The 18,417-nt window shown below is 41.9% G+C and overlaps 1 protein-coding gene across 1 annotated transcript in view; it reads left to right on the forward strand.

The window, feature by feature from the left end:
• Positions 1-4,372: 4,372 nt before the first annotated feature.
• Positions 4,373-18,417, forward strand: part of cab39l (calcium binding protein 39-like) — a 25,965-nt gene continuing 11,920 nt past the window's right edge. Inside the window, exons 1-2 of the mRNA XM_080758797.1 lie at positions 4,373-4,739; positions 17,485-17,637. Of these exons, the coding sequence (XP_080614923.1) occupies positions 17,536-17,637 (102 nt within the window). The 5' untranslated portion in view covers positions 4,373-4,739; positions 17,485-17,535. The remainder of the gene's footprint in view (positions 4,740-17,484; positions 17,638-18,417) is intronic.

Genomic DNA, 18,417 nt, shown 5'->3' on the forward strand with positions numbered 1-18,417 from the left:
CCTGTGAGCGTCTCTGAGGGAGGGGCAGGTATTTCGGGGTGGGTGGGTGGGGGGGGGGGGCTGTCAGGTGTGGGGGGGCTGTCAGGTGGGGGGGAGGGGGGGAGCTGTCAGGTGGGGGGGGGGGGGGGGGCACGCTACCTCAAAGCCTTGTCACTTTTTTTTCCCTACATGACACACCTACTTTGGTAAGTGGGTGTTAAGTGTTGCTGTAGTTAACTTATGACCAATGAGCTGCGGGTCTGCTCACTCAATTAGCCAATGAGCTTTTGGGGTCTATGTCATGTTTTTTTGTTTGTTTCATTTTCTTTTTCTTTAAAGAATTTAATGCTGTCACATTGTCACTGTCCAACACGAAATACACTGAATCCATTCAGTTTATAAAACTACTACTTTTGATAAGAGGAAACGGCCTGCACTGTAACCTACAACAGCACCACCTAGTGGTCAGACTCAGACATGTTTATGACACCTACACTTAATGGGTGGATAAATAGAGAGGTGTGTGTGTGTGTGTGTGTGTGTGTGTGTGTGTGTGTGTGTGTGTGTGTGTGTGTGTGTGTGTGTGTGTGTGTGTGTGTGTGTGTGTGTGTGTGTGTGTGTGTGTGTGTGTGTGTGTGTGTGTGTGTGTGTGTGTGTGTGTGTGTGTGTGTGTGTGTGTGTGTGTGTGTGTGTGTGTGTGTGCGCATATATACATGCATAATGCACATGAATCTGTGTATCCATTCCATATGCACATTCTTGCATGTTGTGTGTTTTCTGCCCTGCTCTCACTCACTCGCCACCGCCCTTGTTCGTTCGCGTTGATTGACAATTTTACTCCCAAGTGCACGCGGGGCTCACCTATCTTTATAGTGCACGCAAGTGGAACAATGGCAGGCCTTGTCCTGCCAATATAGTCGCAGCAGGCAGCCAAACACACCACAGCATGTGACAATGACTGCTTCCCCTAACGCAGGGCCACTATGCAAAAACAAAACGAAAAAACACTGCATTTTATTGGAGACAATAAACAACCAGGCAGTAGTCTGTATTGGTTTTGAAAGTATGAGGTGCATGTGAGTCATCTGCAGTGCTGCTTAGCCCTCTTAAGAACCAGGATATCGATACAAGTACCCCCCAACACACACGCATGCACACACACAAGCCCTGAAACCAAGCCGAGCTGCGTTTTTAATAGTGACAAAGGCTGATAAGTGTCACTCTCTACACTGGGAGTTGTACTCATCACACTTGGGCCTCATTCACACGTATCAAACACCAATCAAGCAAATGTTTGGTCGTTTTCTTGGGTTTTGTTTAGCCACCACAATGCTTTTCCAATGGGAGTCACAAGGTTTAACCAAACATTTTTGTTTGAGGGGGGAGGGGCAGAACCCCATCAGCAATCGGCAATCAAACACAAATGTTTGATCAAACCATGTGACTCCCATTGGAAAAGCATTGTGGTGGCCCAAAAATACGACCAAACATTTGCTTGATTGGTGTTTGGTACGTGTGAACGAGGCCTCACAGCACCAACAAACATGGCAGAAAACTGGTGAGCTGTGTGTCATGATGAGTGACATACCCAACACACACAGTCTCTCTCTATCTCTCTCTATCTCTCTCTCTAACATATGCACACAGCGGTGAATTTCTACTGCTCTCAATTGCTGAATGTCGGTTCTTTTCACAAGTTGTTTTTAAGGAAAAAATACTTACCTTGCGTCTCTGCTGTATAACCAAGGTGCACTGTAAAAAAAATCAATAATTGTCCTTTCTCGATTCTGAATGCTACTGTGCTGTATTAGTAGAGATATGACAACGCCAGTTACTATCATTAAACGCCAGACAGGCCCACAGACTTGCAGTTAAATGGTATGATTATAAAGCAGTGGTTCCCAAACGTTCATGTCACAATGACACTCATTAGCCCACGGACTCCCCCATAGTTTAATTTCAAGGCCCCCCATTTTGACACGCATATTAGTCTACAGACCCCCATTTAATTGCATTTTTATCTCTGGGACCCCCAATTTATATTGTAAAATCAACGTCAATGTAACTCTCTGAGTTACAGACCCATAAGGTTCCTAACAATCATTTAGCTGGAGATCCCCTTGAACTCCCTCAAGGATGCCTGGGGGTCCCCGGACCCCACTTTGTGAACCACTGTTATAAAAGGACAACATTATACGAACACTCAAGGCGACAGTTTATATATCGTCCCCTCGGCACACGCATCAGAATGTGTTTGAAACAATATGTACATTAGTGTTAGACGTGTTAACGATGCCATATGTTATGGTGTTAGGCTATTTATGACACATTTTCCTCATACGTGTCCTCAGGGATGACGAGCATTTTACACTATTACGTTAAAATACTGAAATGGAAAAGGCTGAATTAAGCCCCCTTCAATGAGATGCAGGCATGTTTTATTTGCCTGTGTTTGGTTGAATCTAATTTACCATCGCCTCATTTTGGAATCAAAGATTTATCTTCTGGAAAGAAGAGAAATTATGATCTGACTGCAGGCCCCTTTGGTTTAAAAAACTGTGGGCTAAACCCAAAGTTAAAATCTGAATGTTTCGATCGATGTTGGTTTACTGGTGTACGATCAAAAGTTACTATTGTACAGATGTGTCACACTATTACCTCACATTTTTTCCTTCAAATCATGCATTTGTGAAGAGAATCATATATTTTTGTGAGTCTCTTTGTCTTTGTGTATAATATATGTCATCTATGGGATTTCCCACTACTCGTGGCATGTTCTTCACAGCCGTATTCTTTTTTTTTTTAAGATCTCACGTGAATCTCCCTCGAAAAGGAAGATATTTTATCCAGCACTATTGATATTATCCTGAGGGTGTATGTTCTGCCCCTCCCCCTTTATGTTGCTGAGATTGGGCACTAAATTGTCAGCGGCATAGATTCACGATAACTCAATAAAGTTGACTGAAATATTTGTATTTTTTAATTGGCGGTTTGAAAGAGGAAGGTTGCATTGAGTTTCATGTTATATGCAGCACATTGCAGCAATTAAACTACTGTCTTTATTTTCCTATTGTACCTACCGAGTATTGTGTTGATATGAAGAGATGTTATTATAATGAGAATGAGATATGCCTAAATATCTGTATATTTGTGTAAATATGTAATTCTGAATTGGATGTATTATGATGATGATTGACAAGCAGCTTTAATAAAGTCTGACATGGTCTCCTTTAAAAAATAGTAGCTTTGTCTTGCCTGCCCTTTTGTTTAGTGGCTTTCAGCCCTTTTCATATCAAGGCCCATTAGTTATTGGGCATTTGAGCCACGGACCACCATTTGATGACATTTAGCGTCTCAGATCCAAAACTAACACATATTTTCCACAATTCCATTCTGTATTGATGTTTGTACCATGAGGAGAGAAAACAGGCAAACGTTGAATTGTATAGACTTCTTGTAAATTAAGCAATGCAGATGTGTAACAATAATTTGTCCATTTGGTTTAATTTTACGCTCTCAAGAGTTAAAGTTCTATAAGGGTCTATTTGGTTACCAACTCTCCATCATTTAGCATGGGGACCACCTGGAACCCCCTCAAGGCTGGTGGTCCGGACCACTGGTTTAAGGGATTGGAACAAAAGCATGCGAGCACACACACGCACATGATGCACACACAACACAATATATTGTGTTCTATATATTGCAAATAGTTTTTAACATGTGGCTTTCATCGCCTATACTTAATGTGGAATTAATTATGTGTTTGTTTACAAGATCAGGAGCCAGGGCCAGGCTGTTATGTTAAGCAACCAGTTAATTAGCCCTAGAACGGGTGTGTGTGTGTGTAATATTATATCACAGCCATTCTAGGGCAACTAATTAATTTGCAGCCAACCGCAAACAGTTTCAGATAGGCTATAATATATTGTTTAAAAAAAAAATATATATATATATATATATATATATATATATATATATATATATATATATATATATATATATATTTTTTTATATATATATATATATATATATAATATATATATATATATATATATATAATTTTTGATTTCGGAATGTTAAATTTCGCACTTTATGAATGATATATATTTTCCTGTTCAATTAATCATTATTAATAATTTCAGACCAGGAAACGTATTCCAACCCCGTGACCGCGAATCCTCCAATGAGCGTGTCCCATTTCTCAGCCATGATTCAGCCCCATGAGCCCCGGCGGGGAGGGGAGGGAGGGACGCGTTCCAACACTAGTGTATTGCTTTCCCTCTTGACGTCTAATCTCATTTCTCCGACGAAAACAACAGTGTTTACTACACTATACTAGTGAAGTCACAGTGTGTAGTGAGTTTGCGCAATAAGAAGAGAGGGGAGGTGTCGAGGTAGAGAGGAGAGGAGAGGAGGACGCTATAAGCACACACACACACACACACACACACACACACAGTAGTGGAACGGATCCCCTGATCGGCCCTCATCATTGGAGTCTATATGGACCAAATGGACTCCCCTTCTTGACACCCATCCACCACACATTCTCTACACAACAAACTAAAACTATACACTCAGTCTTGGGCGTGCTGCTGGCTGGGCTGGCCCACACACACACACACACACACACACACACACACAGTACATACACACGCAGCTGGGTTAAGGTAGGACTCAGGAGGCGACACTGCAAGAACGGACGGGACAGAGGAAGGAAGGATCCAATAAAGATCAAAGAGCAACATAATCTCCGCGCTGTAAGCATTATTATTATTATTATTTTTGGACATTCGTATCTCCAGCAGCTCTATACTCTACGGCAGGGCAGCTGCAGTCAGTGTCAGACACTAATACCGTATACAGATCAGCAGACGACCGTTAACGTAGGATCGGTGTTATTCTTTATTCTTATAACGACGATCACATGTTAATATCGTTGTCTTCTTGACACATTGTTTCCAACTGATTATTATGTTGTGATGGTGGTGATGTGATGTCGCAATCTCTGCGAATGTTGCTACATTGAATCACTAGATCTGACTGACTCAGACTGCGGGGCTATAGTGGTGGTGTCGCTGTTTTGGTTTGGTATTAAATAATTAATAATAAGGCGCGGGGGGTCCGCGGCTCTGGTTGGGTGGTGGTGGTCCGCGTATATGGATTGGATTTGTAGGATCTGTCAACTATTAACGGCAACGCAAAACGGGGAGTTTTGTTATAAAAGGGTGTAGTTGATCGTTCGTCAAAGAAGAAACATAACAACATAGTACCATTGTCTTGGATTATTGTGTCGTAATTTATTATGCAGCCTTATGTTTATTCGTAATGAATTCACAGCTTGTCTGCATATTAATTAAGACTGCATTTATTTGATTACAGACAGTCAGACGGGCTGCAATGCATGCGCTTCCCTAAACACTAGTGTTGTGGGGAGGGGGGGGGGGCTGTGTGTGTGTGTGTGTGTGTGTGTGTGTGTGTGTGTGTGTGTGTGTGTGTGTACTTCTTCTTTCTCTAGACTAGATAGATTGCATACTGTGCGTGTTTATGGAGACATAATGGTAATGTCACACAGACATTCCAGATATGCCGCCTGCCTAGCGCCTAGTACACACACACGCACACACACACACACACACACACACTGGTGGTAGTGTAGGCCGGGCCTGTCTGTCAGTCTGCCACGCTATTGGCCAGATGGCTCACCGTTGTAATGTAATGGCGTTGTAGTGTACTGTACTGTTGTTGTAGGACCTGTAATGATTAACACTGTGTCAGGACTGCATGAGAAGCGGGTACTGTGCTGTACTGTACTGTACTGTACTGTACTGTACTGTACTGTACTGTACTGTACTGTACTGTACTGTACTGTACTGTACCGTCAACACACTGACAGACTCTACTTCCCACTAGGGATGTCCCGATACACTTTTTTCGTTCCCAATCCGATACCACAATTTCTGTGTTCGCCGATACCGTTACCAGTGTTGTGATCTCGTGTTGTGTTTATAGCTATCTAGCTATATATCTCGTGTTGTGTTTATAGCAGAATCTTCACTCATAAATGTGCACTTGCAGTTTGGGCAACTCCAACGCAAACTCCACATGCCCCAACATTTTATTTACCTGCCATAGTGTCAACCCCTTACCCCTGTGTCGGATCGGTGGTTACGGTTAGACTGCCGATACCGATATGGCCCAATATGACAAATAAGGCATTATTTATTAGCCTTATTTTGAGCCACGTGGACCACCACTTGATGACCATTAGCTTCTCAGACCCAAAACGTAGAATATTTTGTTATTGTTCATTGGTTAAGTTTTTGTCCACAATTCTATTGATGTGGTACCACATTAGGAGACAGAGACAACAGGCAAATGTTGATCAAAATAACTATTCTACATTCTCTAATTGTGTGTAGACTTGTTTTACAATAACATAACTCTTGAGAGTGTACACTGAAACCAAATGGAACCGCATAAGGGTATGAGCGAATGTTTTTAATTCAAATCTTTGCTTCTGGGGGATTCATGGAGCAACATATTTTCAGATGGGGGTCCGCAACCAAATACAGATAATTCTGGGGGTCCTTGACATGAAATATTGAGCACCACTGATATAGGAACATATGTATTTCAGAAAACTGTCATGATTTAGAAGATTGCTTTTTAAATTTGACGTCAGGCCTAAATGGGCTAAGTTATGTGGTTGCAGCTTGCCTAATTAGTTTATAGGGCTATATTGTCAGGAAGAGGTGTGCCATCTTATCTGTTGTTTTGTTACACTTGCACTTTAACTTAAGTGCTCCTGGTTTTATTTATTTATATGACATGTTCTCTAAATGGCTAGTTGTGGTTTGTGTAATAATTAATAAGCAAGGTTTATGTTCATGTTTATTAAAGGATCCCCATTAGAGACACATGAAAGAACCTCTAGTCTTCCTGGGGTCCTGAGCAAAGCAAATACAAAACAAAATACAAATGAACACTAAAGGTCTGTGGAAACTTTACAGTGCTTTAGGTTTACGATCGTCAAAATAGTTTCACTGCTGGAGTTCTTCACTAAGCTTTGAAGAATCGCCTGGCCGCGATCGTAGTTCCATTTCATGAAAATCCCCCTTAAAATAGTTTGATGGTTTGTAATAGAAGGAAAACCTTGTATGTCTTAAAAAGTGATAAAAAAACAGCAAATTAAACAATGCAAACATAACTCGTGTTTGGGAGGGAACGAGGTCTTTATCAATTAACTCGGGTAACTCGTGAATGGGAGTCAGTGTTAAAGTAAAAAATCAGACCCGTCTGAACTGAGTGGTGCTGTTGGGGTGTCGGCTATTGGCTGTCGGACTATTGGCTGTCGGACTATTGGCTGTCGGACTATTGGCTGTCGGACTATTGGCTGTCGGACTATTGGTTGTCTGACTATTGGCTGTCGGACTATTGGCTGTCGGACTATTGGCTGTCGGACTATTGGTTGTCTGACTATTGGTTGTCTGACTATTGGCTGTCGGACTATGTAGTCTGTACTGTACTGTACTGTACTGTACTGTACTGCCTCTCATCATGCACCTGTGCATGTGCTACAACCGTAGTCTGTACTGCACTGTAGTCTCTACTGGTGTTACACTAAACACTTGGCTTCCCATCATGCACCTGTGCACAGTGTGAAGCTCAACAGTGCCACTTTGACAGACAGACATACAAAGGGACACACATTGCTGTCCCTTGGAGTGTCTGCACCATTCAACTGTATAATAACCAACAACATCTGGGTCCAGGCTTTTCAGTGGTGCCACTGCCAGAGTGATTCTTGGCTTTTAACCAGGTGAGGGTGACCATCACCGAGGTAGAATCGGAGTCCTCACAAATTTGATATGGGCAACATTCTTACAGATAAATATTGTCTGTGGTTTCTGTCTGATTGAGATAAGGCTTGTGTTTTGACATTGGTCTTCCTATCTGCAGTGTGTCTATGATTCCTATTAAGTTTAAGTTTACTTTGCCAATTAAACCTAGCACAGTTGCTTGCTATTAAGTGGCCAGAGCCACTTGAAAAGACAGCCACTTGAAAATATTTCGTGCCAGGGACCCCCTTAAGAGAATATCTGTGTTTGTTATATTTTTAGCGGTATATGGCTTACGTGGTTAACTGCTGTACTCAGCTTCCTCTGCCCATGGCGACACTGGAGAGCCAAAGTAACGCAAGGACCGTACAGTCAGAGGTCACGCTAGACTGTACACTGTACATTGAAGGACCGGATGCTGTCATGTATTCAGTCGGAGGCGAGATTTGTCGGTGCTCTCAAGACCCATTATTGCTGTATGGGGCATGTCTGCTGCCTATTCTACGTTAAACGGTGTATAATGCACTCTTCAGTCTTCACTGATGGACACAGTGACTAACATGAGAAGAGCATTTCATCCCGTAAAAAACATTAAAAAAATGTTCATGGCATTATTAAGTAACTCCCGACCGGCTTGCACTTTGTAAATCGCTCAGAATGAAATGGGACTTGGCTTTTATAAGGGCAGCATCTGTCTCGTTCTCTTTCTTCCTCTCTCTCTCTCTCTCCACTGATTACTTTCTCTATCCCTCTATCTCGCTTTGCCTTTATTTCAGTGGTTCTCAACCAGTGGTCCGGGGACCACCAGTGGTCCTTGAGGGGGATCCAGGTGGTCCCCAGCTAAATGATGGAGAGTTGGGACCTTTATAGATCCTAAACCCTATCGTACCAACATCAATGAAGCATGGAATTGTGGACTAAACTAAATCCTATCCAACGACAACAAAACATTCAGTCAAGTTTGGGATTTGAGAGGCTAAATGTCATCAAATGGTGGTCTGTGGCTCAAATGCTGAATAAATAATGACCTTGATACGAAAAGGGTTGAAAACCATTTTTGCTTTATTTCACTCCATCTCTCTCTCTCTCTCTCTCTCTCTCTCTCTCTCTCTCTCTCTCTCTCTCTCTCTCTCTCATGACTTATGGATGACTTCATGCAGTCTTAGCTCATGTTATAACACTGAAAACAAAGGAGTTAACATCCTCTTTGCGCTGGCTGGATTGTCCTGTTTCAACTCTCAAATTACATAGAGGCTATATGCAAATTCCAAAATTCCTCATCCACGTGTAATGTCTTGCGACAAAAACATCTGACTTCACGTTCCAGACATTCTACGATTACTACTTAAGATCTATATACATACTATTATTAATTGTATTTACTGTTATAATGTTAGTAAACTGTTACTGTTTTGGTATCAGCAGTGTTATCATAATGTCGTTGCTGTCGGGAGGAAACCTCATAACTACATTTTTGAGGTTTTTGATTTTCTTTGGCATAAATCAGTGCTAACACCCTTTACGTCTGTGTGTTGTTTAGAAAATATTGAACCAATGGCAAGTAGTAAAAGGTGCTTTGGACAAATCCTCTTAACTCCATTTGGACCCTCAAAATGTCTGCTAAAGCAACTAACTCCACCACCTCTCGCCCTCTCATGGAAGTAATTGACAATATATATATAAACTCACAGCTAGAAGGTCCTGGGTTCGATTCCCGCTCGGGACGCTGTGGGTGCTGGCGGCGTGTTGGCGGCGTGTTTCCTCCTCCGCGTCATCAGTGCCCATACACGAAGGTGGGGTTGGCGAAAGGGCCTTTCTGTGTGGAGTTTGCATGTTCTCCCCGTGTCCCCTAGGGTAGGTACCCTCACAAAAAACATGCAGTAATCCTGGTCACTAAACTGCCTCCCCCTGGCCAGCCGGGGCGCCTGATGGAGGGGAAAGGAACTGGTTGGAATAACGTGTTCCTTCCACGTGCTACGTCCAACCAGGGAAACTCCCCCCTGTCAGGTGTTAAGGAGCAACTTGGACACTCAGGCATGAAGGAAGCATGAGTTCAAGTCCGTTGCTCTCCCCATGTCCCCCATATATGGGGACTAGGTTGGTGGAGGGTGTGTAGAGCCCAGGATCACATTAGATGATTGACACAGGGGTGAAAAATGGGTTACAAAATCGTGGGATAAAAAATATATTAAAAAAATAATATATATATATATATATATATATATATATATATATATATAAAGTTACAACAACAACTTTTATGGGGCTGTATATTGCTTTGTTTAAAATATATAAGGTTTTCTTAATTTCCTGAAAAATGAATATTTTGGAGTTATGAGGCTTCCTCCCGACAGCAGAGATGTATATATTGAGTTGTGTTTGATGTGAATCTTGGTATACACAAGACAACTTGTTGAACCTGATATTTCATATCATGATAGTAATTATGCCACTTTTATACACTCACAATGGAAATAAAGCTCTCACGCTTTATTGCGTTTTATCCTTTTGAAAGATATATGTATACAAATATATATACTTTTATTACATGCATTTTGTCAATCAAAATGTAATTCACAGTTCCATTATATTTATTTATTCATTGATTTATTGACCCTCGAAATAGCTTGGAAAAGGCGAGCACTCAATCTTCCGTGAGAGTTGTATTTGACTGTCCGGTTCGAGATGACAGACCTTTTTTTTCTCCTTCCGTTTACATAACCACTTTCATATTTAAGCTCATGTGAGGTCAAAGGTCCCGGTTAGCTCATAATCCATGAGAAATCTGCTTATATGGGTGAAATATGGGCCCATTCCCTCTCCATACTGTCAGGTGCTTAAGGGCAGCAGACTCATTGGCTTCATACTTGGCGGTGTGCTGAATATAGCAGATGTATACGAGGAGCACGACGGGACGCCATCCATCGTGCGGCCATGTATTTAAATCTGTGAAGTTTCTGTCTCAGCGTTGGATAGGGTTGTTGTCTGTCAATGACGCAGACAGACAGACAGACGGCTCGATGACTGCAGATGCCAAGCAGTGCAAAAAAACATAACTTTTGTACAACTTGGGTGGTTTTAATTATTATCCCAAACTGTGGGTCAGGTTAGGGCAAGTAAATACCGGTATTGTCTTTCAAAAACAAAAATATATACATATACATACATACTAGGGATGCACCGAAAGGGAAATTCTTGGCCGAAACCGAATACCGAATATAGGAAACAGTTGGCCGAAAACCGAATACCGAATAGCCGAATATATCTTTGTTGTAAAGCTACCTGATTATGGCAAAAGACATGATTATGGCAAAACCTAACTTAAATAATAAACACTTATGGGTCCATTAAAAAACATCTAAATAATTGGAGGCTTTGTGATTAATTAATCTCAATTAATCACATTTTAATCGCATATCAATAGGCCTATTTGACCTGAGCAGTGAGCTTTTTTTTCTACATAAGCATATGCAATAAAACCAAGTAGTAATAATAATAGTGATAATAATATTATTTATATAAAGCTTCTCTGAGTACTTAAAGACACTTTTCAAGGAGAACATGAGAAAACAAATAAAAACAACTTTATTAGAGAAAAACTAAGACTATGGAATAAAATAAATTAAAGTGGAATGAGATAGCAATATTCCAGAGGTGGGTTTGAATTTTGGGAAGTGCATCGTTTTGACAGGTCTGCCTGCTCATGTGAACAGTGAAACCCTGACCATTAAACACGGGCAGAAGCAACGATACAGTCTATCATTCATTGTTAAAGCTCCAAATGATATTCCCATTCGTCTTTGTGTCTGCCCGTGTAAACGCAGCAGCGAGTGTGAGGGGTTGGGGAACGGATGGAAAGTACTAGTGTTAAAACTAACGTTAGCTCCCATGCTAGCTACTAGCTTCCCTCGTCAACAGTACACCACCACAGATCGGGTGGAAGCTGCTAATATCACGTTGCTTGTGCCCGTGGATGGGACATAAGATTTAGAAGGCTATGGAATCGTGGATGAAAGCACAGATGTGTGGATCTGCCTGTGCATTCCGTGACTGCTGCTCGTGTGTTGTGTTGCCTGCGACTGTCGCTGGCTGCAGGCTGCTGAATGATGCATAGTTAAAGAGCGTCATAAGCATGCGCCCTTCCTGCGCTGAAAGTAGCAGATCTACAAGCTATCTACCCGTCGCAATGCACAGCGCGTTGGGCTTGTACATCTGTGTTTTCCTCGCAGTTTAGTTCGATTCACAACTTTAGGACCACTACTACTATTCGGTGATATTTTTCGGCTTATTTGAGCCGAAACCGAATAGGCCGAAAATACATTTTTAGCCATTTTCGGCCGAATATTTTCGGTGGCCGAATTTTCGGTGCATCCCTAATACATACATATACATATACATACATATACAATTTGTATATATATAATATATATATACAAATTTCTAAAGATTTAAAGAAGTAAAATATTGTTTTAATGAATGAAGTATTTCCGAAATCAAATTAATCTAATAATTTCCATTTAAAAAACGAAAAGAAATTAAAAAGTTAAAGAAGTAGTGAAAATAGCAGATCTACAAGCCTCTAAATCTGATATTTCCACATGGTTTATAATATATATATTAATCATATCGTATGGTCCTCCAGGCCTACATACAGACCATCATTGTATCATCATGAATGTAGCTCTCAAGGCCCCATTGCATGTTGTCACTGTGTCAAATGTACACTGAGCTTCAGTATTGTGTTTTGGTACAACTCGCTGCAGGTCACAAGTTGGACATTCACCACATCCAGAGACCTCGGTCTGCTCTGCACAACACGTGACGAGTGTCTGTGTTTCTTTTTTTGGTTTTGTTTTGTTTTTGTGTGTTTGTTTTTGTTCTTGCTTAACCCATTTAGACCTGAGGACGATTCTACAAATGCCTTCTAAATCCGGACAGTTTTCTGAAAAACCCCATGTTTCTGTGTCAGTCGTTCTCAAACATTTTCACGTCAAGGACCCCCAAGATTATATGTAATTGGCCGCCGACCCCCTGATTTTACACTTGCTGAAAATAGCACCGATCTACAAGTTGTGAGCTTGTAGATCTGCTATTTTCAGCATGCAACCAAGTGTAAAATGGAGCCGGCCAGCAACTCTACATCTGACCTCAAACCTCAAACTAGGGATGTCCCGATACGCTTCTTTTTTCGTTCCCTGATCCGATTCCGATACCACAATTTCTGTGTTAGCCGATACCGATAACGAATACCGATACCAGAGAATAATATTTATAATAATAAAAAATGCTCTGAAAGAATATATATTCAAAGATTTGTGCCACATTTTCACGATTAAAAAACAATAGCAGATCTACAAGCTCGTAGTGCGGCACAGAGTGCCGCACTATGAGCTTGTAGATCTGCTATTTTTCAATAGCTAAAGTATAACAATGCTTAAAAAACCAAAAGGGGTTCCCGCCCAAAATAGGTTAATGTAAATCGCTCTGGATTAAGAGCGTCTGCTGCTAAATGCCTAAATGGTCAATTATAAATGGCTTTGTTAATTTAGATCCTTGGGTCACTGCTGGGCAGCAGGAACAGGTATTCATTTGACTCCCTGTTCTGAAAACACTGATCTTATAAAACGAACAGACATCTCAACCCAGACATGAACCCTATACAAAACCCTCACGCACAACTCAGGTCAGCCAAGCTCCAAGTACCTTCACTAAAATAAACGCAGAAGTAGAAGTTGACCACAGACATGAATACTGTATGTGGGCTAGTTCCTCGGCTCAGATTCAGAACACATCATGTTGTGTATATGCTGTACAATGTGTTGAGGTTTAGTTTCATAAAGGCCTGGCAGGCAAACCGGTTGCAAGTTTATAGCTTACTAGCAATATTCATCTGGGGACACCATTCATTCCATTACATAACCTCTGGAAACATACTGTAGCCTACTGTACCACTAAGAAGCCTTCATATCTGGAGCATAGTTATGTCAAGGTTGCAGTGTTGAGTGTGACAGCAAAAATCTGATTTTAGTTTTAGTCACATATAGTCTCTTGAATAGTTTTCATTTAGTTTTAGTCACCTGGAATGGCTTAGTGTTAGTCTAGTTTTAGTCAACAAAATATCATAGTCGACTAAATCTACAGTTGATTTAGTCGACTAAAATGTATTTTGGCGGGCCTTGATGCCGTCGTCGCAATGATTTTGCACTTGCTGAAAATAGCCGATCTACAAGCTCACAACGCCTCACGCTACGCCGCTTTGTGAGCTTGTAGATCCGCTATTTTCAGCATGCAACCAAGTGTAAAATGACTACTACTGGATCTCTTGTCCACTAGTCAGCTTTGCTGTGTGCTGGCAGTTTGTTCCAGAGGGAGGGGGTGGGAAACAGAAAAGGCCCATATTCAATTAAACTTCCTTGTAAAATATACTTAATCATTAGTAATATATATATATATATATATATATATGAGACAAAAAAGGGACTCTTGCACATCCAAAAGACCCGTAGGAGGTGCAAGTCTAGTTAGCAGGCATGGACATCAAAAACAAAAAAACAACTTACTGCATCAACTTATTTATTAGCACGGCGCGTTTCGCCGTGAGCTTCGTCAGGTGCTATATATATATATATATATATATATATATATATATTCTGCATCAAAAGCAACCGGGTAATTTCCTCTTTAGCTCCAGATTAGTTCACAGTTTGTTGTCTCAGGGATTGAAGTTTTACAATTCAAGTGCTCTAACCACAGTACAGCATTATATTTCCTTTATCTTTTCATCCTGAGTGTGTTCACAAGTCCAGACATGTCTAATCTAGCTGATCTCCTAACATGTTGGCAAGCTAGCCCTGCTGTGGTTACACAAAGTGAAACTAAAACGCCACTTATCAGTTAATGGAGTGCCCTAAAGCGCTGCTCTTTGCCACAGCTGACCGGGAGGCATACTATCGTCCGACGGAGCATTGGTTGGAAGGAGCATTGGTCCGAGGTGCACTGGGGGTCGGGAGAGGGTTGGGGTTAGGTTTAGGTGTGCTGCCCCGTGGGAGGTTAGGGTTAGGGAGAGGGTTGGGGTTAGGTTTAGGTGTGCTGCCCCGTGGGAGGTTAGGGTTAGGGAGAGGGTTGGGGTTAGGTTTAGGTGTGCTGCCCCGTGGGAGGTTAGGGTTAGGGAGAGGGTTGGGGTTAGGTTTAGGTGTGCTGCCCCGTGGGAGGTTAGGGTTAGGGTGAGGGTCATTCGGACCAATGCTCCGTCGGACCAAACACATGAACCCCAGCTGACCACACGTCTCGCAGCTAGAGTTCTCAACGGGCCTGGAAATTAAGGCCCGGCCCTAACGGACCGACTAATTAGCAGTAAAAGTGTAAACGCCAGTCAGCACCATCTTCATAATAGATAAATACACAAACAGACAGAAGATAACTATTATTTTTATTATTATTAAAAAAATGCTATATATATATATATATATATATTATTTTCATGGGACTGCAACACTCCCCCCATCTCCCCCATAGTCCCGTCCCCCCAGTCACAATTTTCTGGAGCTGTCGCTGTCAAAAATGAGAGAGAGAGAGAGAGAGAGAGAGAGACCCATGCATTCCTTGCTGAGGATTAGTAGTCACAAGTTATAGGTCTGCCTCTGGCCTGCATTCTGCGAACGACTTCAGTTGCATTTCAATGTTCTAAAACCTTATATCAGTGGTTTTCAACCCTTTTCAATATCAAGGCCCATTATGTACTTGGTACATAATGGGCACTGAATTGAGCAGACTTCTCGTAAATTAAGTCTCTCACTCTCTCAAGAGATCTATAAGGGTCCATTGGGTTACCAACTCTCCTTCATTTAGCTGGGGGACCACCTGGAACCCCCTCAAGGACCACTGGTTGAAAACCACTGTTTCCTTCTATCGCCCTTCCTTCCATCCTCACGTTGTGTACATACAGTAACAACACACACACACACACCCACACACACACACACACACACACACACACACACACACACACACACACACACACACACTCACTCACAACATGTAATGACAATTAAACCTGAGGAAATTGGTCTTCTCAAGACGTCACATGTTTTTTTTTCACATGTTCACAATCCACCTCAAGCCTCAAAGTCAGCGTGTGCGCGTGCGTGTGTGTCCGAGGTCATTTGACACATCTTTCAAGGCTGATTCTGATATTTTGAAAGCTAATATCAACTGATTATTTTCTCCCTACCAAAGATTACAACATCCATAATGAACTCTGTACCAAAACAGGCATCTGACTCCACTGTCTGTGCGCCTTCCATTATGGACAGCCAGCCAGCCATGTACAATTCCAGCACTTTAAAGTAGAGCTTTAAGTTGAAATTGTCTTTGCTATGCATTCAAAATACTGTAGTGTTACATTAACACTGTTAATGTTAATGTTAAAACAAACAAAGACTTTGTGAAGAAAGTATTAAAGGAACAACAAAATGTGACCATGTTATCGGTGTCCTTAGCCTCCAATCCTGATATGGAGGGCTGCTCAACAACACGGCTGGCTGCACTTATACTTATAGCAGTGTTTTTCAACCCTTTTCACGTCGAGGTCCATTATTTATTCTGCATTTCAGCCACGGAACCACCATTTGATGCAAAACATTTTTGAATAGTTAAAAGTCTACAAGCTCACAACGTGTCAATGTAGATTGGCTAGTTGAACTATTCAAAAATGTTTTTCAAAATAGTAAAACAAAAAAAAGGCAAAGAAGTTTAGGGATAAGGGGTTTAGCGGTGACAAAAATGGAGCCCTTAGTGCTCAGTGTGAATGGATCAGGCTGCTCACCAGTGCCACTTTAGGTCACCCAGCGGTATTGCAGATGTTGAGGAATCATACTCAGACATACAGACAGACAGACAGACAGACACACACACACACACACACACACACGGTCACTCATTGGAGTGGTTTGGCACCGCTCAAAAATGAAAGACTTCGGTGTCAAACGGCCGTTGCTGTTGATGGTGTTCCCAGGCAGTCCCACTGTGTGTATCAGTCTAGTGTGTGAGTTTGGTAGTTAGACTCGAGCTGACTTTGGAATGTGTGTCTGTGGTGCTAGAGGAATCTGGAGTGATCACGCACGCACGCACACACACAACACGCACGCACGCGCGCACACACACACACACACACACACACACACACACACACACACACACACACACACACACACACACACACACACACACACACACACACACACACACACACACACACACACACACACATGTGTTGAGAGCTTGTAGATCTGCTATTTCCCTGGCCTGCACTGGGCTACTGGAGATGCGGCGACGACATGGATTTCTAAACAAATTCTTTCAACGCAAAATGCTGCGTTCAAGATCAGGAGAGTTCAGAAAAAGCAATTATCTGGTATGTCATGGAAAGGAGAGGGAGATGTAGTAAATGCTGCATTCATGGTCTGGAGAGGGCAGTTGTTTTACATACAGGTAAAAGGGCACGGGTTGAAGCCCCCTTTGATGTCTATGTGTGCATGTGCCTGAACTGGTATATCGACACGGTTCCAGGTAGCAGCTTTGTCCAACTAATTAGACACACCAAAGCTGCCGAGTCGACAAGTTATTGACTGTACCCTTTTCTTCCTGTGTGTGTGTTGTTGTGCAGGTCCTGCGTGAGTGAGTGTGTGCATGCGTGTGTGTGTGTCCAGCCACCACCATGCCACTGTTTGGTAAATCCCACAAGAACCCTGCTGACATCGTCCGCACGCTGAAGGAGAACCTGGCCATCTTGATCAAGCAGGACAAGAAGACGGACAAGGTAGAGTACCAGAGCACTATTTCCCCAAGTGGGGTCCGGGGACCCCCAGGGGTCCTTGAGGGAGTTCCAGGGGGTCCTCAGCTAAATGATAGTTTGGAACCAAATGGACCCTTTTATGGGTCTGTAACTCTGAGAGTGTACAAATGGAACGGGGTCCATTTGGTTCCATTTGTACACTCTCAGTTAAATTAACATTGATTTTATAATATAAATTGGGGGACCCAGAGATATAAATGCCATTAAATGGGGGTCCGTAGACTAATGCATGTCAAACTGGGGGGTCCTTGAAATGAAACGGGTTGAGAATCACTGCTAGAGCCGTGAAAATCTTCTCTTATGGGGCTAAAAGAAAGTTAGCCTCGTTTCTCATCATTTTGGACTATGGGCTATAGCCCATATCGTACGGCATACTATAGCGCGCCGTTTTTCATCATTTTTGAAGATTTGAAAAAAATGACGAAATGACAAAAACGATGGGTTATAGCCCATGTTTTTTGAAATTTTGGAAAAAAAAGTTAGCCTCGTTTCTCATCATTTTGGACCATGGGCTATAGCCCATATCGTACGGCATACTATAGCGCGCCGTTTTTCATAATTTTTGAAGATTTGAAAAAAATGACAAATGACAAAAACGATGGGTTATAGACCATGTTTTTGAAATTTTGAAAAAAAAAGTTAGCCTCGTTTCTCATCATTTTGGACCATGGGCTATAGCCCATATCGTACGGCATACTATAGCGCGCCGTTTTTCATCATTTTTGAAGATTTGAAAAAAATGAC

Source organism: Protomyctophum bolini (assembly GCF_963924005.1).
Source record: "Protomyctophum bolini genome assembly, chromosome: 24".
NCBI classification, from domain to species: domain Eukaryota; kingdom Metazoa; phylum Chordata; class Actinopteri; order Myctophiformes; family Myctophidae; genus Protomyctophum; species Protomyctophum bolini.